This window comes from Gymnoscopelus braueri (genome assembly GCF_963280865.1).
Source record: "Gymnoscopelus braueri genome assembly, chromosome: 9".
NCBI classification, from domain to species: domain Eukaryota; kingdom Metazoa; phylum Chordata; class Actinopteri; order Myctophiformes; family Myctophidae; genus Gymnoscopelus; species Gymnoscopelus braueri.
This window is the reverse complement of record NC_137610.1, coordinates 38,312,794-38,339,186: the sequence shown is the minus strand read 5'-3', so window position 1 is coordinate 38,339,186 and position 26,393 is coordinate 38,312,794. Positions and strand designations below refer to the sequence as shown.

At 42.2% G+C, this 26,393-nt stretch overlaps 1 protein-coding gene and 1 long non-coding RNA gene across 2 annotated transcripts in view; both read left to right on the top strand.

The window, feature by feature from the left end:
• Positions 1-24,453, top strand: part of LOC308091778 — a 32,866-nt gene extending 8,413 nt beyond the window's left edge. Inside the window, exons 2-3 of the long non-coding RNA XR_013933741.1 lie at positions 22,271-22,450; positions 23,087-24,453. This is a non-coding gene — a long non-coding RNA (uncharacterized lncRNA). The remainder of the gene's footprint in view (positions 1-22,270; positions 22,451-23,086) is intronic.
• An 80-nt stretch (positions 24,454-24,533) lies between these two features.
• st3gal2 (ST3 beta-galactoside alpha-2,3-sialyltransferase 2) overlaps positions 24,534-26,393 on the top strand; it is a gene marked incomplete at its 5' end in the record, with an annotated part of 31,580 nt that continues 29,720 nt past the window's right edge. Inside the window, 2 exons of the mRNA XM_080438163.1 lie at positions 24,534-24,550; positions 24,582-25,095. Coding sequence (XP_080294289.1) covers positions 24,534-24,550; positions 24,582-25,095 — 531 coding nt within the window. The remainder of the gene's footprint in view (positions 24,551-24,581; positions 25,096-26,393) is intronic.

Below are 26,393 nucleotides of genomic sequence, written 5' to 3'. Positions count from 1 at the left end.
TTGTTGACATTTCTTACTGTCCCAACCCTGATATACAGTAGGGTCAAGATATTTTTTTTAACATACTGTATATCGACAGTTGAGAATGTGAGAATTCTTTCTGCCTTAACACTCATATTCTCATAAGACATGGGTCATAGTACTTTTAGCTTTCCCAATTATGTTGATGTTGTTGACTTCTGTGGCTGGAGAGAGTACTTCTAAAATGGCTGCCACTTGTATAAAGCACTAATGTAACATAGATATATTGTGACAATGTCCTTACTACTGTATGCATTAGTGCAGGATAAATTGTGGCAGGGTAAATTGTGGGGTGTGAATACTTCTGCACTGTAAATCTGTAATTTATATCTTAGAGTGTAAAGACTGACCTATAAAGGTCCCATCGACTGCAGATTTAGCTGTGTATTTATTACTTGGAAAGCAAAAGAGTACAGGGCAAACAGAGAGCCCCCGGGTTTTACCGTGGATTGTGGAAGTCTTTCCAAAGGAGGTGCATCAGGGGCTGGGTTCCAAAGTGGTGTCACCCGTGCCTGCCTTTGTCTTTATGGATGGTCTCTGCAGCAGCTCCATCTGGCACTGAGCCTCAGGAACCAAGACTAAGAGACACTTAGATCTGAGAGTGCGGGGAAAAACAAATGAGAAAGGAAAGAAAGGCGAACAGATAGAAGATGGAGAATGATTGGAAGAGAGGAAAAAAAGTAACAAAAAAAAGCAATCTAACGGAGGGGAGGGAGAGAGCAGGTGAGTCGGAGCAGAGGCGAATGTTACCAGGAAATCTCAGGCTATTACATGGGCCTGAAGGACTGAAGGAATTACAATAGCAAAGGCAGGATGATATAAAAATATATTGTGTAATTGTTAGTATGATCACATGACCCTTTTGACAAGTGTCCTTTGACAAAAAAGAAAAAGCGGTAGCACTTTAAACTAACATCCTGTTAATAAGCATTAATTAACTGTTAATAAGGCACTTAAGTCCTTACAAGATGCTTGTTAACCTTATTTGTTAATAAGGCTATTTAAGTCTTAATAATAGCATTGTAAACATGTTTATTGTTAGATTATAATACATTTATAAGCGCTTATAAGAAACCTGTTAACAGTTTATAGACTGCTTAAGAACATTAACAAAAGCATTATGATTATTATTATTATTATGAGTTTATAAAAAACCTTTTTATGATGGCATTAGAAACACATTTATTCAGTCTCACTAACCTATTATGTCTTTGTTCAACCTTTACTCAATACTTAGCTGTTTTGTTGCTTTATTCATATTAAAACATAGTTTATTTTGCATTTATTAGCGGTTAACTATGCACTTATTAACAGTTTAAGTAAGATTTTTGCATCACCTGGTCTAAAGTAATCTCTCAAGAACAGATTCTGAGCTGCGCTTGAATCTGTCGGGAGCCTCGTTGATGCACATTGGCTACAAGTGGGCGGGCCTTCAGATCAGGAAGCAGGCCACGCTTTACCCAATCAAATGTAGTGGGCGGGATTTACATCTGTGCGCTCGCTTCCCACTGGAAACAAACCGAAACTCATTTAACAATAGCGCCCTCGAAGCCGACAAAACCACGGAAAGTTAGTAACATTTTAACTTGCTCTTTCATCATAGAAACAAGTGGGCTTATAACCAAAACGATCCATGTTCTCTGGGAGAAATGGTGTTAGTGTTCCGTGGAGAAATATTGTTAGTGGGAATGAAAACATAGGCGCACCACCGGAAGTGGAGGGCTGAGGGCAGACCAAAACCCCGGTTTCCAGTCAGCATAGGTCTAGTTAATCACTCCTCCCAGCGTCAAATCAAAGGTAAAAAAAACAGCAGAGGGTGCTGTTTTTCTTTTTTTTTTGACGATGGGTTCCCAAATTGGTCTGAAGTGGTAACATTGCCTTTTCAGATACATTTTCAACTTACATGAATATAATCATAAGTATAAGTTATAATAAGATCAAACAAGTAAAACACTGCAATTTGTTAATGAGTCCCGAAACCTAGCAACATCACTGCAAATACTACTCAGCCACTTGCATATTCAACCCACTTTGAAAACCAACTGAACGCATTGAAATCACAGCAAAAAAAATGTGTAGGTAGTAAAGTCCTGTTTAAAAATATGATGGGAATAATGGCAGGAGAGAGGAAATGCAGGTGGATTGGAGGAATAAGAAGAAAGAAGAAGAGCATTAGTGTTGGAGAGAGGATTGTGTGAGGTTAAAAGTAGAGCTGGTAGACAGAGATAATGAAGAATTATTATTAGCTACTGAGGAGGCGAAGAGAGGCAGAGGAAGAGAGGCGAATAGCAACATGGAGGACGATGGAAAGAAACTTTGTGAGGAGGAAGAGAGAGAGAGCCAAGTGGCAGGGATGATGTGATATATTATAACCATGAGGCTAGAGGAGTTAGATTGTGGCCAGAATTGCTAACATAAATTCCCAGACCAGACAAATGTGGGCAGATTAAGTGAATGAATGTGTGAGAGAGAGAAACCCTGAGTCCCTGTGCAGCTACCCTAGACCATTTGTGAGCGGACAACATCCAAGCAATTTGACCTTTCTAACATCATCAACACTGTTTACTTTTAATTAATTCTCTATTCAGAGATGCTGCATTAGCATGCAAGGCTCTTAGCTGTTCACTCAGGGAAAGCTAAACATAATGCTTTAATGATAATGTGACACAACAATACACTAATGGGGAGAGCAGTAGTGAAAACCCAATGACCTGAAAAAACTATGGAATAAACCCTCACAACTGTTTTGAATGGCATGGAATTGATTTGTCATAAATGTTGTTGCCTTTGTTGTTGTCAGCAAGTGCTATTTCTCTTTGGCAGAACAAATACATCCTATATTAAAATTGGCTCATGGGAGGACCGGGCCGGTGGGCGGACCTCTGACGTCGCCATAACCATAGAAGGAGTTCCCAATGCAGCTACGCCCAAATATTGAGTGTGTTGTCTAACCTCAATGTGTCGTCATGGCATCAGACGCAAACAAATCAGTCAGCTCCATATATGGGCATATCATCATGCCCATATATGGGCATATACTAATGACATCAGGGATCTCCATATATGGCCATAAAAGGGGCAAGGATTGGCAGATACAGAGATCTCCATGGGCATAAAAGGGACAAGGACTGACAGATACAGAAATCTCCATATATGGGCATATCAGTCGTATCACCGGTGCGACACAGGTGTTCCTCTAGAACCTCTAGTTTTAAATAATGCCTGTATTATCTCAGGCAACAGGCAACCTTAATACGTTAACGTTATTCTGCAATTCAAAAATAGTTGATTTTCATTAATATATATTTTCTGTGTGCTTGAGTCAGTCCACCAGTTACAACGGCACATCATCAAAACAAGCAGCAAACTAGATTAAACTCAGACGGAGAAGCGGTGAACAAACATAAACAAATAGGGATTGTGACAGATATGTGTGTTGATGACGGTTGATGATCGTCAATCGCACGATTATGAAATAACCCACTTATTTTATGTTATTTAAGTTGGCATGCCGTAATGGACGGAATCGTTTATTATGTTAGTCAAAACACAAAGCCAATCACAAGCCGTGTCCCCCCCAACCATAGTAGGGAAAACAATATTGCGTACAGTACATTAGTGTCATGGCCTGCTGTTCCACAAATCTCCCATGAGAAAACATAGTTTAATGTTAACCTAGAGGCCTGGTTTTCCTCCAAGATTTGTAATCTTCTTTGAGTTGTCACTTGTCAGATCACAATGGTTCTGGTGCTGTGTTTGCCTGCTTCCATCTGGAAAAACCAACAAACACACATGCAAGTACACACACACACACACATGATGCCACTCACTTCTTGACCCCTGAGGCACCTCCTTTAAAAACAGCAGGGGACACTATTCATTACTACAGTGTCAAGTATGTCAGATCACAAATTGATTCTCACTCGTTATACTCTCTTAGTCTGCCTCACTCTGGAAAAGCTGCAGTCCAAGGACACACACACACACACACACCCCCACACACACACACACACACACACACACACACACACACACACACACACACACACACACACACACACACACACACACACACACACACACACACACACACACACACACACACACACACACACACACACACACACACGAGACAGAAAGACAGACACACATACACCCAGTCGCTCACATCCGTTTAAATTCTACCAGCGGATAGCTGTCTGATGTCTTTAATTGGCCACTGGAGGGCTGCGAGATGGATCCTTTTTTCTCACTCTTTCCCTTTCGCTGGATCTCAGCGATTCGTGGCCTCGCCAGCACACAGCATGCCCTGTAGTTCCCGCTTGACTGCTTATTAAACCCCTAACCCTCTAAGAATAATGATACTGGCTTCAGATTTGTCATTGACAATATTCCACAGCTCTACAGAATAATATGAATTTAAATTGCTTTATGAGCAACAGCAAGTTGGCATCTTGAATTAATTTCCCTGCTGTGCACCAAAACGTCTGCATTGGTACTGGCAGTATTATAACTTTAAAATATTTTAGCCGCAAACTGCTTGGTATTCAGTTAAGTCCCATATCCCTTTCCAAATCCACACGCCTTTTAAAACAGTCCACTTATTTACATCATTTTATTTCGTCTTTTATAACTCTCTTATAGCCTATATATATATATCTGTATTTATTTCTTCTGATAAATTCACAGCACAGGGTTGTCCACATGGCAGTCAGGGTTTCAATGCTTCGCTCGAGGGCACGTTGGCAGTGATGGTGCTGGGCACCAGCCACTTTCCAGCCACCACTTGTATATGCCCTCTGGTTATTGGGAGACATTGTTCTATTTTCTCCTTTGCCACTGGTACAATCTTCATAAACACATTCTCCAATATACAGTGGTACTCAACCCCAGTACTTGAGTCAAAGTATAGATACTTCTGGTCAAATATTACTCAACTACAAGTGAAAGCTGCTCAGTTAGATTTGTACTTGAGTTCAAGTACTGGAGTACTTGCTTTTAAAAATACTTAAGTATTCATAAGTTCATGCTTTTAAAAATAAGTATTCAAAAGTACAAATTACAAAGTACCTTTTCTTTAGTAGTGAAAATAGCAGATCTACAATACTATACTATAGTGGAGTCAAAAGTACAATAATTTTATCCCAAAAAACAAATACAGAGTACAGATACTAAAACATTTTACTTAAGTAGCCTACTGTACTCAAGTAAATGTACTTACTTACTGTCCACCACTGCCAATATGATGGGAATATTGTGATATGATATCTTTTCAACACCTCACACCTTTATTCTTCTAGTGATTTCACCCCTTATTACTAACTTGGGTCTGCGTTGGCCTCCATGTTACTTACAATAATATCTTCATAATAATTTATATTATATAGAAATCATGTTTGATTCATCTGACCTGATTTCTTTGACTCTTGATGACATCTGGCAGAGTATCTGTTATACTGACAGCATTGCATTTTAATTTCCAGGTCAGAAATATCCATTTATGTTTCAGCTTTAATAATTCAACACGTAACCATACAGTTGTTTTGTGTGTGTTTGCTTCAGGTCAGGGGATTCAAGTCAGAAACCACCCACTCTTGTACCATGGCTCTCATTAAGGCACATTAGCACTCTAGTCAGGTAGGTGCTCACCAGCATTAGGCTCATAGATAAAGAAACCACGCTGCAAGGGTCAACTTATTATTCTGTTTTGAGGTGTGCAGGAATCCAGTTTAAAAAACACCAAGAATTAAGCCAACCTAGGCACATTGCCTCGGATGTTAAAACTTGCATATAAACAATCTACCGTAGGTACCGTAGTGTCTGAGGTGGGGAGATCATTCCACAGCTTGAGCCAGAAGGGAGAAGTGTCAAGATCGGGGGTCCGCAACCTCTGCAAACTCTTGAGCCACATGCAGCTCTTTAGCCCCTCCCTAGTGGCTCCCTGTAGCTTTACAAAAAAAACATGGAAATTAACAATGTTTTTTTATTTTATTGTTGCTGTAGTATCCAAAGTTTCAACATTTCTGTCAAAAAAAGCTGCGTCATAGCCAGCCAGGTGGCTTGTGTAAACAAACCGGTGTGACAATTGAGGGAAACTGAGAATTTAATAGTTTGTGTACAGAGTCGTTTGCTTTCACTGCCAATGCTGCTGGATTACCTGTATGTTTGATCTGCTGCAAGAAGTTATCATATTTAATGAATTCTGGTAATCATACATATTCGTATTTTATCATTTTATAGGCTAATAAACTTAATAGCCTGAGTTGCCTTCATTATAAGGCTCAATTATGTTTGCGGCTCCAGACAGAATTTGTATAATACTTTTTGGGTCCAAAATGGCTCTTTTGACATTGAAGGTTGATGCTAGATGCTTGAAGCGTTGGCCATGGTGTCGTAGGGAAGGGAGGGACAGATGACCTGGGTTAAGGGCTGATCTAGGTGTGTGGGAAGGGGAGTAGGGGTGGATCCTAAGGGCCTGCCATGCCCTTGATTGCCTTGTAGGTCATCACCAGTGTTTTGAAAAGGATGCGGGCAGCAAGAAGCAGGAATCCATTGAAAGGAAAGCAGAAGGGGGCGGCGTGAAAATGTAGTAGGGGGGTTGAACGTGCGGCATTCTGGATCAGTTGTAGGGGTTTGAGTGAGCATGCTGGCAGACCAATGAGGGGGGAGTTGCATTAATCAAGCCTAGAGATGACTGAGGCTTGGAAAAGGAGCTGGGCAGACTCTTTGGTGAGGAAGGGTTTGATTTGCATTTCAATCACAAGAGATACAAGAGGAGAAAACAAATAGCAGTATGATTGATTACTTCTAATAATGGGATTTGTTTGTGAAATATTAGTTATTTTCAGTTCTTGCCCTTATCAGATTGATATGCGATTGTGTCTAACCACATACAAAACAAAGTGTAAATGCACCAAAGACACATTATTCAATCTGTTCAAACGACCAGAGGAAGTTTGAGCAATCAGATTTGAATATGTCTGTAATCTGTCTTTGGTACATTTACGAAATGAAAGAATGGATCAATGGTGGCTTGAGTGGAAACGATAATCTATTTCACCTAGATAAGTATACCTTTTGCACCTTTTGTGTTGCTGCGATATTGTCGTCGTCAGACACCTCACAGCTCCATGTCGCTCAGGGTAGCCCTGCTACCATCGGAAATGAACAACTTCCAGCCACTTTGTCGCTTGTTGTCACTGCCGGTTGGAGCGCACAGTGAGACAGCTGTCATCTGCAGTTCCTCCCTGAGGATTCCTGACCTGACAAGCCTGCCATCAACTCTATGGCTTTAATCCACTAAACCTCATTGGATTTGATTAGTCTGCTGAGAGAGAGAGAGAGATCTCAGATAGCCAAGACATGGCTTACAACAGTGTTTCGCAAACAGTGGGTCGGGACCCATTTTCAGGTCACGGACCCTTTTTTATTTTTAAGTTTCCCCTTTTTCTAGACACCTGGGGGACTCCAGTCAACTAGAGTTTGAGTTGTTAACTAACTTTGAACTTATGAACATGTTGAAACTTGATTGACTGTTGGGTTTTTATTGGTAGTTCTGACAATAATATTGATAAGACAATATATTTCACATTAATGAGATTTAATTAATAATTAAATAAGTTTATATAATAAAGTAATAAGTTTGTTGGCCAGCAGTTGTTTTAAATGAGGTTGTATAATATAATCAAAATTTGGTCTTTACATTAGAGACCATTAGAAACCCACTTTGCACTGATGAATAATGATTAATTATTAATTCATATGCATAGCTATTAGGCACTGAATGCTCTATAACCATTCCTTAGCTTAGATAGAACATTACAAATGTTGCCCCAAGTAGCTATCTATCATAATGCATCAGGTGTTCTGTGGCGATCCCCACTGCCAGCAGGAGTGAATGATAAATGGGGGGTTGCACTTTTTGGACAGTAAATCCAATCGTTCCCTCACACCAAGCATAATCAATCAGTCCCTTTAGATACAAATCTGTGCTGTTGAAAGAGAACCACCTACTGCATAGCATGAAAAGTGAGTGGGTTTGTGAGTCCTGAAACTTTGATCAACCTAGACTTAAATTCAAATGTCATGCAGTCTTTCCCGTGGCTCAGAAAACCAATTTTAGACAGCATTCTGACAGTAATCTATCCAATAGATTGTGTAAAAAAGGGCGGCTGTACTGTGTGACACAATTGAATGAAGTGTAGAATGAACATATTATATTATATTCTCATAATAATACATACACAATATATTATGTATTATGTATTTGGGAAAATATATTCTCTCCCCCGAGAGTCAAGACCGGAGAAGACAGATTTCAAGTTTCCATGACGACCTGCAGCACAGTGGCAATGCATTGCTGTCTGGTAACTAACAGTTCATGAATCCGGAGACTCTTCAGACACCAATCTCAGACAACACATTATATCCCTGTCAAATGAGCTCTTCTTTGAGTAGGGCTGTCGCTGCGATCACTTTCTCAGCTTGCAATATTTCATTTACAAGCTTTGTCTCCATGTTTCCATGTTCGTATTTAACTGTGATGTTAAAGGCTGTCTGTCTTTTTCATGATGTGAGGCATTGCCAACTTTCATAATTACGTAGGGGTCTATGTAGGCTGGGGTCTATACTGGCCCCATTATTTCGAGATGGGAAATGTGGCTGACTTCACTTCCTTTCAAACTAGAAAAGTGTGATTCTCGGAGCGCAGGTCCGAGCGCAGGTCCGAGAATTCCTATTGCAATGGAATCTGAAAAATCTGACTGATACATCTTGATCACATGACTCCAGAGATAATGCGTTATGATTTATGGAGCGTTGGACAGAATTTGTTAGAGTAGTAGTAGCAAAAAGTGTGTTTTGAAGAAAACGCAAAATGGCGGAACTTGTAGTTTGTCACAAATGGCCGGGGCCTGTATGGGGAGTTGCCTTTGGCCGGGCGGCCGGCCTGGCGGAGGCAATAAAAAAGGATAAGGGAAATCCCTAATGTCTTCATCTGAGATCAGCACCAGTCCAGCTGGAACTCGGACACTGAAGGGAAATAGGTGGGTGTGGTTTTGGCCTCTATAAGGTTTTCAAGTGTCTATCTCTCCTACGTGAAACCTCTGTCGTGGAAGATCTCAGCAACAGAGATAATGATATGGTCTGAAGCCTCGCTTTTGTTGCATTCAATTTTCTAAATACAGTTTGAATATTCATTGTATCCAAGTGTTGCAAAACACTTTTATTTTGTCAGTTTGATACGGTAAATTGATGTATTAAATACATTTATTTGTGTTCCAAATACAAAATGATGTAAATCTATACCACCCTTTGAGACCTATGATTCACACTTTAGCCTGCAGAATACTACTGTACAAACAAAGCCAAACTTTTTTTTGGCTTGGGCAGGGCTTCCCGAGCCAAACTAATTTAGATGACGACAAAACTGTTTTAAACTTGATGCGACTCCGATCTGAGTTCTGAACGTTACAGTAGATCCACCCACTGTATACACTGCTAGTACAGTCATTTTACCACCAATCTTTGCTGTTTGTTTACATTAACCTCTGACGTGCTTTTACATAATTTGTCTCAGAGATTTGACCATTTCTGACAACAGACACAGTGGACAACCTGTGCTATCTCTCTCAGCCAACCTTTTTTCAAAACTGTCCATGGTACGGGCAGATTGTGGAAATAAAACAAGTGTCTGACACAATGTTTGGCTAGCGGAGGTGTTCAGCTAGATAGAAAACCTTGGAGGTGCAAGAAAGGTTCATCATAATTTTGTTATTGATATGCCAAAGCTGAAGAAAGTTAGAACTAATACACACATTTGTTTTTTTTAAACATTTTTTGGGGGGCCTTTATGCCTTTATTTGATAGGACAGTAGGCTGACAGGAAATGGGGAGAGAGATGGGGAGTGACATGCAGCAAATGCCGTCGGGATCGGGAGTCAAACCTGCGACGTGCTGTCAGGTTACATTGAGCCTAGGTGCCTGGACTGCTACGCCAGTGGTCCAGAATAAACACATTTGTATTCATGATTTATGCATCATGATAGACTGAAAAGCTTCAAAAGATCACCATTCATCAGATGATACACAGATTAAGAAGCATCCTCAATCAGGACAAAAACAACATATAAAAATCACATAGCTAGCCAGTTTGTCTACACTCATCTCTTTCTATGAGAACCAGTAAAAGACAAAGGAAGAAGAGCCAATCCCCTAACAAACCAACAAACACAAGAACCAATATAGCTGCAAGCAGCGATAATACGGGGCCAGTGAATAGAGAGAGAGAGAGAGAGAGAGAGAGAGAGAGAGAGAGAGAGAGACGGATTAGATTGAAGAGAGAGAGAGACGGAATAGATTGAAGAGAGAGAGAGAGAGAGACGGAATAGATTGAAGAGAGAGAGAGAGAGAGAAACGGAATAGATTGAAGAGAAAGAGAGAGAGAGAGAAACGGAATAGATTGAAGAGAAAGAGAGAGAGAGAGAGAGAGAGAGAGAGACATGGAAACGGAATAGATTGAAGAGAGAGAGAGACATGGAAACGGAATAGATTGAAGAGAGAGAGAGACATGGAAACGGAATAGATTGAAGGGAGAGAGGGAGAGAGCGAGAGAGACATGGAAACGGAATAGATTGAAGAGAGAGAGAGAGACTTGGAAACATAATAGATTGAAGAGAGATGGAAGCGGAATTGACATCTCAACCTATTGCCATTAACAGGAATCGAACCCTGAACCTTCGGATTGACAAGCTGCAACACTACCTATAGTGCTATAGCTTTGTACAGGCTGAGGTTGTCTGTTGAAGATAAAAGTGAACCAGTGAAAGCAGCCGATCTACAAGCTCAGAAACACGTTGCTATCTGAAAAGTTTTGAGATTGTAGATCGGCTATTTTCAGAATGAACTATGTCATACATTGAAAAGACATACTCTCAAATAAGCATTTCAGGTTATCTTTAACAATTGCACTTGCATTAATTGACACAATCATGTTGTGTGCAATGCAACTTAAATGAAGTCTGCATCAAGTGGGGCTTGAACTGGCAACCTTGAGGTTCTAAGGCACACACTTAAGCGAGAAGCCATTGGACCAACAGACCTGACCTGGTGAATATGAGAGAGAGAGAGAGAGAGAGAGAGAGAGAGAGAGAGAGAGAGAGAGAGAGAGAGAGAGAGAGAGAGAGAGAGAGAGAGAGAGAGAGAGAGAGAGAGAGAGAGAGAGAGAGAGAGAGAGAGAGAGAGAGAGAGAGAGAGAGAGAGAGAGAGAGAGAGAGAGAGAGAGGACATTTTACATCCTGCCAAGTGAAAAGCAACATGTGGTTTCACAGTGTCTGAATTAAATATGAGATTGTAATGTCTTAAAAAATTGCACATGCATTATTTGATGCAGTCATGTTTTGTGCGATGCAATTGAAAAGTGGAATGACCCACCTACAGACAGAGCCAGATAGACAGACAGAGTGAGAGAAACAGACAGCTCAACCTATTGCCATTGACAGGAATCAAACTCTCAACCTTCGGACTCACAGAATGAGACACTACAAGTAGTGCTATAGCTTCATCCAGGCTGAAGTTGTCTGTTGAAGATCATACACTTTTGCCTTCTGTCATGAACCAAGCCCCTGTTTCACTAACACTAAGATCACTCGTTCACAAACCATTTACCAATAGAGAAATTGTATGTCTCCTCGAAACCGAAACCAGTGAAAGCAGCCGATCTACAAGCTCACAAAACGTTGCTATCTGAAAAGTTGTGAGATTGTAGATCGGATATTTTCACAATGAAGTACGTCATACATTGAAAAAACATACTCTCAAATAAGCATTTCATGTTATCTTTACCGTTTGCATATGTATTCATTGATACAGTCATGTTTTTTGCAATTCAACTTAAATGAGTCTGCATCAAGTGAGGCTTGAACCGGCAACCTTGCGGTCGTGAGGCACTCGCTTAAGGGAGAAGCCATTGGACCAACAGACAAGAACCTGTGAAAAAGGAGATCACACAGATGATACAGTTTCACGCAAATAGCTGAAAAATCCTGGGTTTAAGTGTTTTTCAAACTGCTCAAAATTGCAGACAATCTAAGGGCGGAGCTTACTGGTTAACGTGATACATGTGTTCCTCATGAGTCAAGGCACATGTGTAAGTAGGTTTAATGGCTGTCGGCCAAACGAGGCATGACTTTTGCCTGTTTAAAGTTTGCATTTAAAAAAAATCACTATAGCGCCCCCCTTTGACCAATTGGAGTAAGATTGGTTTCAGTGATATTTGGAATGACCCTCAACATTACCGCAAAGTTTCAAAGAAATGTGAGTCTGCATGTATGTGTTAGGGGCAGATGAATAATTGTCATAAAACTGCAATATTCATTGGCTCATTAAAGCTTCATTTTTTCACTTATGGAAAATCTTTGCTGCTTGTTTGTCGGCATAGGTCCAAAGTTCATGTGTAAAACGTTTCGTGCAGATTACTAAAAAATCCCAGGAGGAGATAGGTTTTAACTGTTTTTCATATAATTCAAAATGGTGGGAGATCTAAAGGTCAGAGGTCAAAAGTCAGAGTGTGAAAGTTGTTCATCATGAGTAGACGCATGTGTGTATTGAAGTTTCATGGCTGTAGGTCAAACAGGGCATGAGTTGTACCTGTTCAAAGTTGGCATTTTGCTATAGCGCCACCTTTTGACGAAAGATTGTGAGAATTATTTCTTGATAGTTTTTCATGACCATCTACCATATGGCCAAGTTTCGTAAAAAGCGTATGCACGGTTCAGCCAGAACTGCGAAAAGTGGCAGAAGAAAAAAGAGGGCAACATTAAAACAGGTCCAGAGCTGAGCTCTGGCCCCGTAATGACCCACCTACCAGAGCCAGATAGACAGAGTGAGAGAAACAGACAGCTCAACCTATTGCCATTGACAGGAATCAAACTCTCAACCTTCAGACTCACAGGCTGAGACACTACCTGTAGTGCTATAGCTTCATCCAGGCTGAAGTTGTCTGTTGAAGATCATAAACTTTTGCCTTCTGTCATGAACCAAGCCCCTGTTTCACTAACACTAAGATCACTCGTTCACAAAACATTTACCAATAGAGAAATTGTATGTCTCCTCGAAACCGAAACCAGTGAAAGCAGCCGATCTACAAGCTCACAAAACGTTGCTATCTGAAAAGTTGTGAGATTGTAGATCGGCTATTTTCACAATGAAGTACGTCATACATTGAAAAAACATACTCTCATAAGCATTTCATGTTATCTTTACCGTTTGCACATGTATTCATTGATACAGTCATGTTTTTTGCAATTTAACTTAAATGAGTCTGCATCATGTGAGGCTTGAACTGGCAACCTTCAGGTTGTGAGGCACGCGTTTAAGGGAGAAGCCATTGGACCAACAGACAAAAACCTGTGAAAAAGGAGATCGCTCAGATGATACAGTTTCACGCAAATAGCTGGAAAATCCTGGGTTTAAGTGTTTTTCAAACTGCTCAAAATTGCGGACAATCTAAGGGCGGAGCTTACTGGTCAACGTGATACATGTGTTCCTCATGAGTCAAGGCACATGTGTAAGCAGGTTTAATGGCTGTCGGCCAAACGAGACATGACTTTTGCCTGTTTAAAGTTTGCATTTTCAAAAAATCGCTATAGCGCCCCCCTTTGACCAATTGGAGTAAGATTGGTTTCAGTGATATTTGAAATGACCCTCAACATTACCGCAAAGTTTCAAAGAAATGTGAGTCTGCATGTATGTGTTAGGGGCAGATGAATAATTGTCATAAAACTGCAATATTCATTGGCTCATTAAAGCTTCATTTTTTCACTTATGGAAAATCTTTTGCATCAGTTTTTCGGCATAGGTTCAAAGTTCATGTGTAAAACGTTTCGTGCAGATTACTAAAAAATCCCAGGAGGAGATAGGTTTTAACTGTTTTTCATATTATTCAAAATGGTGGGAGATCTAAAGGTCAGAGGTCAAAAGTCAGAGTGTGAAAGTTGTTGATCATGAGTAGACGCATATGTATATTGAAGTTTCATGGCTGTAGGTCAAACAGGGCATGAGTTGTACCTGTTCAAAGTTGGCATTTTGCTATAGCGCCACCTTTTGACGAAAGATTGTGAGAATTATTTCTTGATAGTTTTTCATGACCATCTACCATATGGCCAAGTTTCGTAAAAAGCGTATGCCAAAAGTGGGAGAAGAAAAAAGAGGGGAACATTAAAACAGGTCCAGAGCTGAGAGCTCTGGCCCCGTAATAACAGCCAAACAAACCAAATCCTTTCTCAGCTGCTGGAAGACATGCGTGCAAACACACTGGAGATCAGGTGGCAGCAGGTCTTTAATTCAGTACAAGATTAAACTCATGGTGTGTGTGTGTGTGTGTGTGTGTGTGTGTGTGTGTGTGTGTGTGTGTGTGTGTGTGTGTGTGTGTGTGTGTGTGTGTGTGTGTGTGTGTGTGTGTGTGTGTGTGTGTGTGTGTGTGTGGGGGTGTGTGTGTGGGGGTGTGTGTGTGGGTGTGTGTGTGTGTGTGTGTGTGTGTGTGTGTGTGTGTGTGTGTGTTGTGTGTGTGTGTGTGTGTGGGTGGGTGTGTGTGTGTGTGTGGGTGTGTGGGTGGGTGTGAGTGTGTGTGTGTGTGTGTGTGTGTGCGTACGTGCGTGCGTGAGATAAAATGTTTTTCACCCTGCAGTTTTATATTGTTGGCTGCTTGCACCTGTGCTGTCACAGTAACTTTACAGGACAAGGACAAATGGGGGTGGTGGGACATATAGTTTTAGCTTTAGAAACCTGTAACTGAGAGTATCAAACTTACATTGTTAGTGTGGTTGCCCGAATGGGCAACCAGACTATTGTTTTACAGAAACTTTATTCTTTCTAGATAAACTTTATTTCGGGCTGCATCTCCTCCCACAGTTTATTTTTCCCAATTTAGTGCCATATGTCAAAATGACCGGCTTCACCGGGAATCGTGCACTTGTATTTTGCTAAGAGATTGGTTAAATAGTTTAATTTATATTGATTTATTAGTGCATTAAATTTCCCCATCCACTTTAATGGAAAAGTGAAAAAACTCAAATTCAAGTATTTTTTGCTCTGAAACCGTAAGAGCTAGAGTTACCAGATTTGGTGGCGAGGTTCATGATTTAGTCCGAAATTATTTTTTTAAAAAACATTACACCAGTCGGCCTCATGGTGGCGCTATAACAGCCCACTTTACGTTTTGGCCTTTAACTCTTGAACCGTAGGTCCTAGAATAAATCTTTTTCCCCCTAGATTCCTTGGGTCATGACGCAACTCCCCATATAGGCCACGCCCATTTGCGTCATGATAGATTTTCCGCCATTTTGAATTTTCTTCAAAACACACTTTTAGCTCCTCCTCCCACATATTTTCTTCAAATTTCACAAAAATCGGTACACATGATCTCTGGACCCATGCGATAATCTGGAGTGAAACAGAATTTTGATAGGTTGTACCGTTCGTCCGTAAATGGCTTCCAAAGTTAGAGGGAGGGGCCCGTTTTACAAAAAAGCCCACAAATCACGAACAAAACGTCCAGTCAATCCCAAATTTGAATCACATGTCGAGGGTGGTTTACTCAACGAATCCCCAAAAGTATTTCCACTTTGACCCATAGGGGGCGCCACAAATGCACAAAACGTAACCGTTTGATGCAAAAATATGATTTTTGGGGGGATCAATCCTCTCAAAATGAAATAAAAGTGATATCAGGAGTGACGTGACAATATGATTGGCCCGTTACATTTGTGGGAGGGGCCTATTTCCTAAAATCAAAACGGCACGTATCACGAAGGCAGGATCCGATCGACACCCGATTCGAATGGCACGTCACGCGGCCTCCGACGGTATTCCAATCGTATCACAGCCCACAGTTTATTTTTCCCAATTTAGTGCCATATGCCAAAATGACCGGCCTCACCGGGAATCGTGTGCTTGTATTTTGCTAAGAGATTGGGTGCATAGTTTAATTGATATTGATTTATTAGTGCATTAAATGTCCCCATCCACTTTAATGGAAAAGTGAAAAAACTCAAATTCAAGTATTTTTTTCTCAGAAACCGTAAGAGCTAGAGTTACCATATTTGGAGAGGAGGTTCATAATTCAGTCCAAAATTATTTTAAAAATAATCACACTATTCGGCCTCATGGTGGCGCTATAACAGCCCAGTTTACGTTTTTGGCCTATAACTCTTGAACCGTAGGTCGTAGAATAAAAATCTTTTTTTCCCTAGATTCCTTGGGTCATGACGCAACTCCCCATATGGCCACGCCCATTTGCGTCAGGATAGACTTTGCATAGTTTTATTGATATTGATTTATTAGTGCATTAAATGTCCCCATCCACTTTAATGGAAAAGTGAAAAAACTCAAATTCAAGTATTTTTTGCTCTGAAACCGTAAGAGCTAGAGTTACCAGATGTGGTGGGGAGGTTCATGATTTAGTCGGAAATTATTAAAAAAACACATTACACCAGTCGGCCTCATGGTGGCGCTATAACAGCCCACTTTTAGTTTTGGCCTATAATGGTTCTAGAATACAAATCTTTTTTCCCTAGTCCTACCCCATCCCATTCAGCTAAATTGTCGAATGTTTATGCATGTTCTAATCATATAGACTTTACTTTAGACCAGGGGTCTTCAACAGGGGGTCCGGGACCCCTAGGGTCTAGGGTCTACAAGCTCACAACGCCTCGCGCTGCAAGGCGTAGTGAGCTTGTAGATCGGCTATTTTCGGCAAAGAGGTTTGGTGTAGGGGGGAAAAGGAGCAAATCAAGTACTATTAATTAGACTATTGAAGGTTTTAAGTGGTTAAATGTCTGAAATTAATAAAAAACATTAATTTACACAACACTGATGACAGCCTAAGCTATCTATGACATCTATGAAAATGTTTAATCTGGAACACAATTTTATACAATAGTGGGGGTCCCTGCTTCATCTCTCTCAGCTAAGGGGTCCCTGCTTCATCTCTCTCAGCTAAGGGGTCCCTGCTTCATCTCTTTCTCAGCTAAGGGGTCCCTGCCAAAATTAATTTTTCCCTGGATTCCTTGGGTCACTACGCATCTCCCCATATAGGCCACGCCCATTTGCGTCAGGATAGATTTTCCGCCATTTTGAATTTTCTTCAAAACACACTTTTTGCACCTTTTCATATTTTTTTTTCCCTAATCTCACAAAAATCGGTACACGTGATCTATGGACTCATGCGATAAACCTATCCAAACGGCATTTTTATAGTCCTTACCGTTCGTCCGTAATTGGCTTCCAAAGTTAGTGGGAGGAGCCCGTTTTACCAAAAAGGCCAAAAATCACGAACGAAACGTCCAATCGATCCCAAATTTGAATCACATGTCGAGGGTGGTTTACTCAACGAATCCCCAAAAGCATTTCCACTTTGACCCATAGGGGGCGCCACAACTGTGCAAAACGTAACCGTTTGATGCAAAAACATGATTTTTGGGGGGATCACTCCTCTCAAATTGAAAAGCAGGTGATCTCAGGAGTGACATGACGATGTCATTGGCCCGCTACATTTGTGGGAGGGGCTTATTTAATTTAGTGGGAGGGGCCTATTTCTTCAAATAAAAACGCCATGTATCACGAACGCAGGATCCAATCAGCACTAAATTCGAATGGCAGTCACGCGGCCTCCGACGGTATTCCTCCAAGCATATTCCTCGCGTCCCGGCGGCAACGACCCGCGACCGGCGTCGGCGCAACCACACTTTGCAATTTCCCAGAATTGCGACGCGTCTAGTTAGAATTGAGCCAGAGACAGAAATACAGAGAGAGGAATAAATTAAGGAAAGAGGATTAAGAAGAAAGGATGCCACAACGCACACAGTGATGGAAGAAAAGAAAGAAAAGACTGTGTGAGGGAAGGTACTGCTTTAAATCCTATATAATTTGGTAGAGCTCTATAGATCTGTTGTAGATCAGCCTTGTAGATCTGCCATATTTTTCAGAATAATTATCATGACATGCCCAGAATAGGGACTCTAAGGATCAGGACACACACACACACACACACACACACACACACACACACACACACACACACACACACACACACACACACACACACACACACACACACACACACACACACACACACACACACACACACACACACACACACACACTTGTGCACCTCCAGATGTCCTGACTCTCTGAACTATAGTTCAGATAGCCTGTCCGAACCCCTATGTTGGAAGGAGTATGTATTGCACTTTAAATTCATACCGTGTAACCTTTTCAAACTCATTCTGTGCCACATGACGTCAAAGACGTCACAAGGCCTGACGCCCCGTGTGCCACATGACGTCAAAGACGTCATGAAAAAAAAAAAATGTTCAGAACCCAAGATATGATTTGAAGATTTGCTGCTCCATTCACTTCTTGTTTAACTTTTTACTGAAAAAGGCTGTATCTCGGCTCAAGCACTTTTTTTTTACAATTAATTTTGGTTGTGGCACTCAGAACCAAAATTCCATAAATAAGCATGGCACTGAAAGAGTTAAACAAAAGTTATTTTTGATATAATCTTTCATTGGTATATTTTTCACAGTAACAATTCCACATAAATGTGTTTTTTGACACCGTCTCTAAACAGTAGCAGCTTCTCAAACTTCAGGTCAAACATTACCTGACAAAGAGCAGAGGCGTGAAACTTTGTCGGTAAATAATACCGTAACATTGGATCATATTCAGGGCTCTATTCTTTCCTACCGTACCCCAGCATCCCAACAAAAGATGTGCATATTCTTTCAGCTTCTCAAACTTCATCCACAACATCCACAACAGCAGAGACTGAATGAGAGAGAGAGAGACAACAGAAGACAAAGTAAAATAAATGAATATTAATTAGACAATAGCACACAACAGGAAGTTAATGTGGAGAAGATAGAGAAGATAGACAGTGTGCAGAACTGCCTCTTTTAAGATTACATCTTACTACTATAATTGACAAAGCCTCCGAAGTAATCCATTGTTATAGAGAGACAGCAGAAGCAGGAATGGGATTATAATTGGTACTGATAAAGAATCAGATAGCAACACACCTCTATTGTGATAGACAGACAAAAGCCAAGTTTAATGCAGAAAGTGATAGACAGAGAAAGTCAGAGACAGTACTCAGGGGACATGTGGGTGGTGATTGACAGTTAATATGCTGTTCTTCTTGTTCAAGTCAGCATGAAATCAACATGGGAGACATTTTAGTATTCAAAAGGCAATTTCATACTTAATTTGTCCGTGACATATTGCCACACAAATACTGTGGGAATTGAGTGTGTGATATCCTGTGAAGCTTAAATTCTCATCACGCTTCCATTATTACAAGCTGTCTGTACTGCTAGCGGACTAAGGTGATATTGGGTACATTGTGATGATCATATCAACATTGCTATGTTATGGACAATGGCTTTGGCAAGGATGAGATTGAGGAGAGAGGGCTGGAGAGAGGAAGGATGAGCAAAAGAAGTATCTACTCAACTAAAAACCACACAAATTCCATTCTTCTCAAGGTCTGAAATCCAGAAACAGAATAAGAATGAATAGAAGGGGTTATCACAGTTAAAATGGATGTTTCATGGCCACAGTTTTAAAAATGGTAAAAGGCTATCTACCAATGGAATGATGGGTACCCATGTTGTGTTAAATCAGCCCTTTCTATTTCAATTATTTTGTGAGGGACAAAATACAATTCTGAGAACCCATTCGACCCTGTTATCAATTTAGCCTACAAAAAAGTTATGTTTCATGCCCTCCTGTCATTTAATGGTAGCTTAAACAGTTTTTGGCTTTCCAGCCAGTCAGTAACACTGATTGAAGTTGAGCAACAGAAATCACCAGAACGTAGCACATCATGCAGAGAGCTGATACTGTTGTCTTATTAATGAGAATTTCTACACTTTAAGAGCCTTAAAAGTGCTGTTGTGTTACCATGGCAACTGCATCATTTACTATAATATCACATGGGGAAATGGTGTGTGGACTGGTAAGAACATTATGAACGCCACAGTGGATTATATGAGCCTGTTGAATGGAAGCATCTGTGCAAAAGGAAAATCAGTTTAGTCCATCTTGCTGTCATAATAAGTATTCTATTTTGTCTGTTTATCATAGTCTTAAGGGAATCATTTGAAATGATTTCTTAATATTACCCCATAACCCCGGGAGAAAGTTTTTTTTTCCTTTTCCTTTTCCTAAAATGACTTGTTAGCGTAGGTAGAATACATCATTAAATCCAAGGAGCTAGCCACACGAGTAACCTAATTATATCCCTTGGCGTCAATGAGGTACACCAACAATGCAAACCAGCTCTTTTAGAAACTATGAAGGACAAATGTAGAAAAAAAGTCTTCCCATGCGGCAAGTTTCGGGTGAGGAAAATAACTTGTTAAAATTCACATAGTGAAAGCATCCGTTTGATTTTACCTCCTGATTTACAGCCTGTAAAGCCGCTCATGGAAGTACAGCCATATAATCCAAAAAGAGACAGCAACACCACGATAACAGAGTGTAGCCCATAGATAAACTATGTGTGTGTACGTGTATGTTTTGTTACTCATTGCAGGATCACACACAGATTATGGTTTCTAATAGTGAATAGTGACTTACTGTATGTGACGGTCTTAAACCCAGAGGAACAACACTACTAACAAACAGACTGATTGGGAACATATGCATTGCACACACACATGCAATCATGCGTGAATGCATGCTCAACAACAATGACCATGCCAATAGGGGAATGTACTGTATGTGTTGCCAATATTTGGTAACACAAGTAAATGGCAAAAAAACACATGGACAATTTCTCTCTCTTGCCACCCCTCCCTCATACACACAGGTGTACAGAGGAAACAGGCAGCATGGCTTACACACACGCACATGCACACGCACACACACGCACGCGCACACACACACACACACACACACACACACACACACACACACACACACACACACACACACACACACACACACACAAAGCAAAAACGCATCAACAGGAGATGGAGAATACAACATGCATTTCTCTCTACATTGTTTGGATGGGTCAGCGTGATGGGGGGGGGGGTTGAAGTTTCTCTGTTGCCTTAGCAACCTTGCATCATTTCTGGCTGCTATGGAAATGTATCAAAAGACATAGCAGGATATAATTATTCAAGTGCTGGGTGGGGAGGTTAGGGGGGAGTCTATCTTTGGACCTGCAGTGCCAACTTGTCCAGCAATCGCTCTCAGTATTTGTTTGCGCCTGAATTAACAAGCTGCTGGGTGTGGCATGTTACAGTAGTTGGCCATGTTTTTCTAGTGGCATATTTTTGTTATACCAGTCTAGTTTACTATAAGCTTAATATATTAGCTTATATTATCACTTGTCAGGGATGTTCAAATGATTTTGTTTTGCAGAGGTTTTCCAAAAGTCTCAGAAAACCAAAATATCTGAGGGTATAGCACAACTACCGTCAGTCCACACAGAAAATATTTAACAGTGCTTTTATCCATTGTAAATGCTGATTCCATAAGCATCCTTAACTGGGTGTGGTATGCGTATGCACCTGCAATTTTAGATTTAAAAGCATCTACTGTACAGTGCAAAATGGAGATTTTGTTTTGGACAAAGTAGAAATATAATATGCTGATGGTCTGGACATGTTATGATGTTGTGCATGTTATGATTTTATACACATGCATCCTGAAAAGGGGCACAAGAGCCAGAATAACACCTACAACATTCATGACAATGGACCTCCCTTTCTTTTACAGTAGGTATAATTTGTGACACATTTTAATTTATAATATAAATGATCACAAAATTGTACTTTGAAATTGAAATGTCATAATTAAAACATAGTGGATTTTAGAGTGCAGTGTTGTGTGCAGTTTTAAAATATTTTGTAGTGTAGCTGTGTTTCTCTACTGTACTCGCCAAAGGCTAGACAGCTGTGCAGACAGACACTTTGTGAGTATAAAAGGTGTAATTCATGAGCAAGCACTAACAAGAACTTTAGGGACAGAATGAATAATGTGTGAAAAGAAGAAGATTTAATCAGCAGAGAGAAAGAGATGGTTGCTGGAGTCAAAATCAGAGGGGGGGGGGGAAGAAAACAGGAGCGTGTTGGAATGAGGAAGAGGGGAAGAAAAAATAAGAAGTGCAAGAAGGAAGGAAGAGGAGGGCAACAGCAAATATCACTATCCTCTCTCTCTTTCTCTCTCTCAATCTCATCAGGTTTCCAGAGGAACACTATGACAGTCATGACGGCACTAAGAAATCCCTGAAGAACACACACAAAGGCATACACAGGAGCTTGATTTCCGCCTGTATAGGAGTGGCTAACAGCACCCCTCGCTTGGGAACTGCCAGTATCTGAGCACAAGAGGACACACAGACACACACACCCAGGGTCAGGTACTTGGGACCAGTATGTGTTTGTTGATGGTTTTGTGAGCATGTGAATTTCAGGGCTGTCTGGAGGGCGATCAGATTGGAGGATCAGGCAGACAGCTGCCAGGTGCACGGTAAAGGGCACACACTCAGATTACAGTTCAGCAGATTAGAGAGGGGCAACAGCAAACCCGGACACAGAATCAATGAAAACCACCAAGCCATGTGTACACAGACACACACACACACACACACACACACACACACCCACACACACACACACACACACACACACACACGCACGCACGCACGCACGCACGCACGCACGCACGCACGCACGCACGCACGCACGCACACACACACACACACACACACACACACACACACACACACACACACACGTCACACGCACACGCGCACACACACACACACACACACACACACACACACACACACACACACACACACACACACACACACACGCATACACAAAGACAGCCACACAGATACTGCTCCCTCCTTCTCTTCCAGTCCTTTCATAGCCAGCTGGACAGAGGATGATATTTTGACATTGACTGGTTTGTTGTTGTTTTCTTTCTAACCAACTCTCTCCCTCTCTCTCTCTTTCTCTCTCTCTCTCCCCTCTTTCTCGTTTGTCAGGCGTTTTAGGGGGCAGAAGAGAAGCCTCATCAGGGAATCTTCTCCTTTCACTGGACGCTATCTCTTGTCATGTCAGTATTGACACTGCAAAGGGACAGAAACAGCAGCGCTGGTGTTTTGAAAGTGTCTGTCTCATCATTATTGAGACACGTACTGTACATCTGGTGCTGAACTGTCTCTTAATAATTTCCAACAAAGGATGTGAATCTTTTTGAAAAACCCTCATAGAAAAGGAAGAGAAAACAGGAAATGAATGAGAGATGAGAGCTTTGGACCACTTCAAGTGCTCACGAAGTAGCCTTTGAAACAGGCAAACGGACAGAGAATGGACTGAAAGAACCGAGACAGGAGGTTAGAAACACTTGACAGGGAGAGAGGACAACCAGCGCAAGGAAAACCGTGAGAGGCAGAAAGCAAGAGTGGAAACTGTAGTGAGAGCAGACAAGAAAAGCAAAAGGAACTCAGAGACGGAGAGAGCTCAAAGAAAAGAGAAAGAGCCAGAGGCGTCATTTTCTAGAGAAGTGATGGAACACCTCTCATGCCAGACCACCTCCCCTGTACGCCTCCCCCGCCTCCCTCCTTCCCTCTCTCTTGCTCCTGCTCTCTTCTAGTCTGCACACTTCCTCTGGCTCCGTCGCCTCAGCAGAGCAACAGAGAGACAGAGAGACTCGGCACGGAGAGGCTCCACCGCAGAGCTGGAGTGAACCGTTAGACGGACGGCCGTGGAAACAAACTAACTCGCTTACGTGAGGCAAAATTTGCGGAAGATGGACAGTGTTCCTGTTCGTGGGTTGGGGGTGGGGGACAAATAGACAGACGGACCAAAAAAAGAGAGGAAAGTCAGAGAGGATTGAAGGAGAGGAAAATGGGGAGAAAGGAAAAACGGAATGAGCATGGAGCAGCGAGGGACCATCACTGAACTGAGGACAACAGATATTTCCTAACCAGTCAAGACAACAGCTGTGTGTGTGTGTGTGTGTGTGTGTGTGTGTGTGTGTGTGTGTGTGTGTGTGTGTGTGTGTGTGTGTGTGTGTGTGTGTGTGTGCGTACTGTCCCATGCGTGTCGCATGCGAGACGACCACAGATCTGTGTAGGAGGAGCGCGGAGAGGGATAAGAGGAGTTGGAGCAGGGAATAGACCGAAGGAAAGAAGCATCCAGCGGGAGGCAGACAGACAGATAGAGTGTGTGGGAGCGGCGCCCGTCGAGAGCTACACAGTCTGAATGTGAGACGGATCAGTTGTGACTTTTCGTCTCCTGCGTTCCTTTTAAACCACGTTGGTTTGTGCCGGCTCATAGGCAGAGGAGGGCCGGGGGGATCCCAGTGACCCGGCTGTGTGCTCGTCAGGAGGACACGCTGACCAGCCCCGTGTGGTCGCTGCGTGGGGAAGGAGGTAGGGGAGGAGGCAGAGGTGGGTTTGGGACAGTGGCAGGCCCAGGCGTCGGGGCATGGCCATGGGGGGGCCGCATCCCTTCCTCCACCCTGCACCGGGACAGGCGCTGGGCCTGGTGGTGGGGGGGCTGGGGGCCGTCCAAGGCGGCCGGCCGGCTCACAGAGCTCCGGCCCTGGCTGAGCGGAGGGGCGGCCGGGGCGGCCGGGGCGGCCGGAGGAGGAGGAGGAAGCGGTGCCGGGGGAGGAGGAGAGAGAGGAAGTGAGAGAGGGGGAGGAGTGAGGTGTTCCCTGAGAGTCTGGGTCCTCCTAGGCTCGCTGGCGCTCGTCTTCCTAACCTCGCTCTTCTTCTCCGTCTCGCTCCGCGGGGGCGTCGGGTTCAACTACTTGGAGCCCCCCGGGTGGGAGGAGTCGAGGCGGGTGAAGCTGGTGCCCAGCTACGCGGGCGCCCACCGGCTGTCCGTGCCCGAGAGTCCCCAACAGAAGACGTGTGCCTGCCCTCGCTGTGTCGGAGACCCTGGGGTTTCCGAGTGGTTTGATGAGAGCTACGACCCAGACATCTCCCCTGTCTGGACCAGGGACAACATTCAACTGCCCTCCGATGTCTACTACTGGTGGGTGGTAAGTAACCCCAATCATATGTTTTCTATTCATATGTGTATGGGAGTTCACTTTAAACCAGGGGTCAGCAACCTTTTTGACATGAAGTGCCATGTTTTTATTTTCTTGATCAGTCAGTGTGCCTTTTCAAATTTGCGTTTAATTACGACACCACATAAAAATACAATATTTCAACAAATTCTGATTGTCTATAAATAAAACATCCTTTTTCCTACTTCTTCTTTGGAAATATTCACATCAGGACATTGTATTGATCATTAGACTCAGAACAATAACCTCATCTATCTCCCAGACTCCCTAACCAGATTTCAGAGTTTGAATTATTGTAGAATTATGTGCAGGATCTAATTTGCATACAGATGTGAGGAGCTTAATTTACATTGTTTAAATATTTTATTTTAAACCGAAAACACACTAATGCCAGTGTGCCAGTGATTACGCTCCCCTGTGCCAATGTTGGCACCCGTGCCTAAGGTTAGGCCTACCCCTGCTTTAAACTAACAATGTGTACACTTACTGCAAAAATAGTATATTAAAAGATTTGATTAAAAGTGTTCACTCAAGGGTATATACTTTAAACCAATCTAAAGAATGAAATGTAAAGAATATTTGCGAACGCGGAAGGAGGCGAAAAACATATGATTGGGGTTACTTACCACCCACCAGTAGTAGACATCGGAGGGCAGTTGAATGTTGTCCCTGGTCCAGACAGGGGAGATGTCTGGGTCGTAGCTCCGTATCTCTGTGTGCAGTATTTGGCTCTGTATCTCTGTGTGCAGTATAGATGGGTTTCCGCGCGACGTCATCACAGAGCAGAGTGTCCAATCTGCGCATGCGGGAGGTAGAACGACCCGGAAGTGCCATTCACTCTATTGTTATTTTCGGGATTTAGATAGGCATAATGCTGCTATTATAGGCATAATAGGCATAATGCTGCTATTATATACAGACAGATCCAACTTCCGACAAATCATTTTTATTGAGTAAAGAAGATATTACAAACTGCATCATTTAATCTACTTTCATTAAACCCGGTGAAGACCATTTATTTTATCAATGTACTATGGCCAGAGCTGCTGCGGGTAATAGCGCCATCTACAGGCTCTTCCCTCCACTGCGCGCGCATCATCCTCTCATGTTTACCAACGGGAAACCCATCTATTTGGCTCATGCCCCCATGTGACTCACATGCGTGCACTGCCTGTAAGCAGCCACCCGAGTGCGCCAGAGTGCAGGAATTTAGACACTAATGCTCTCATTACAATGCACAACACACACACACACACACACACACACAC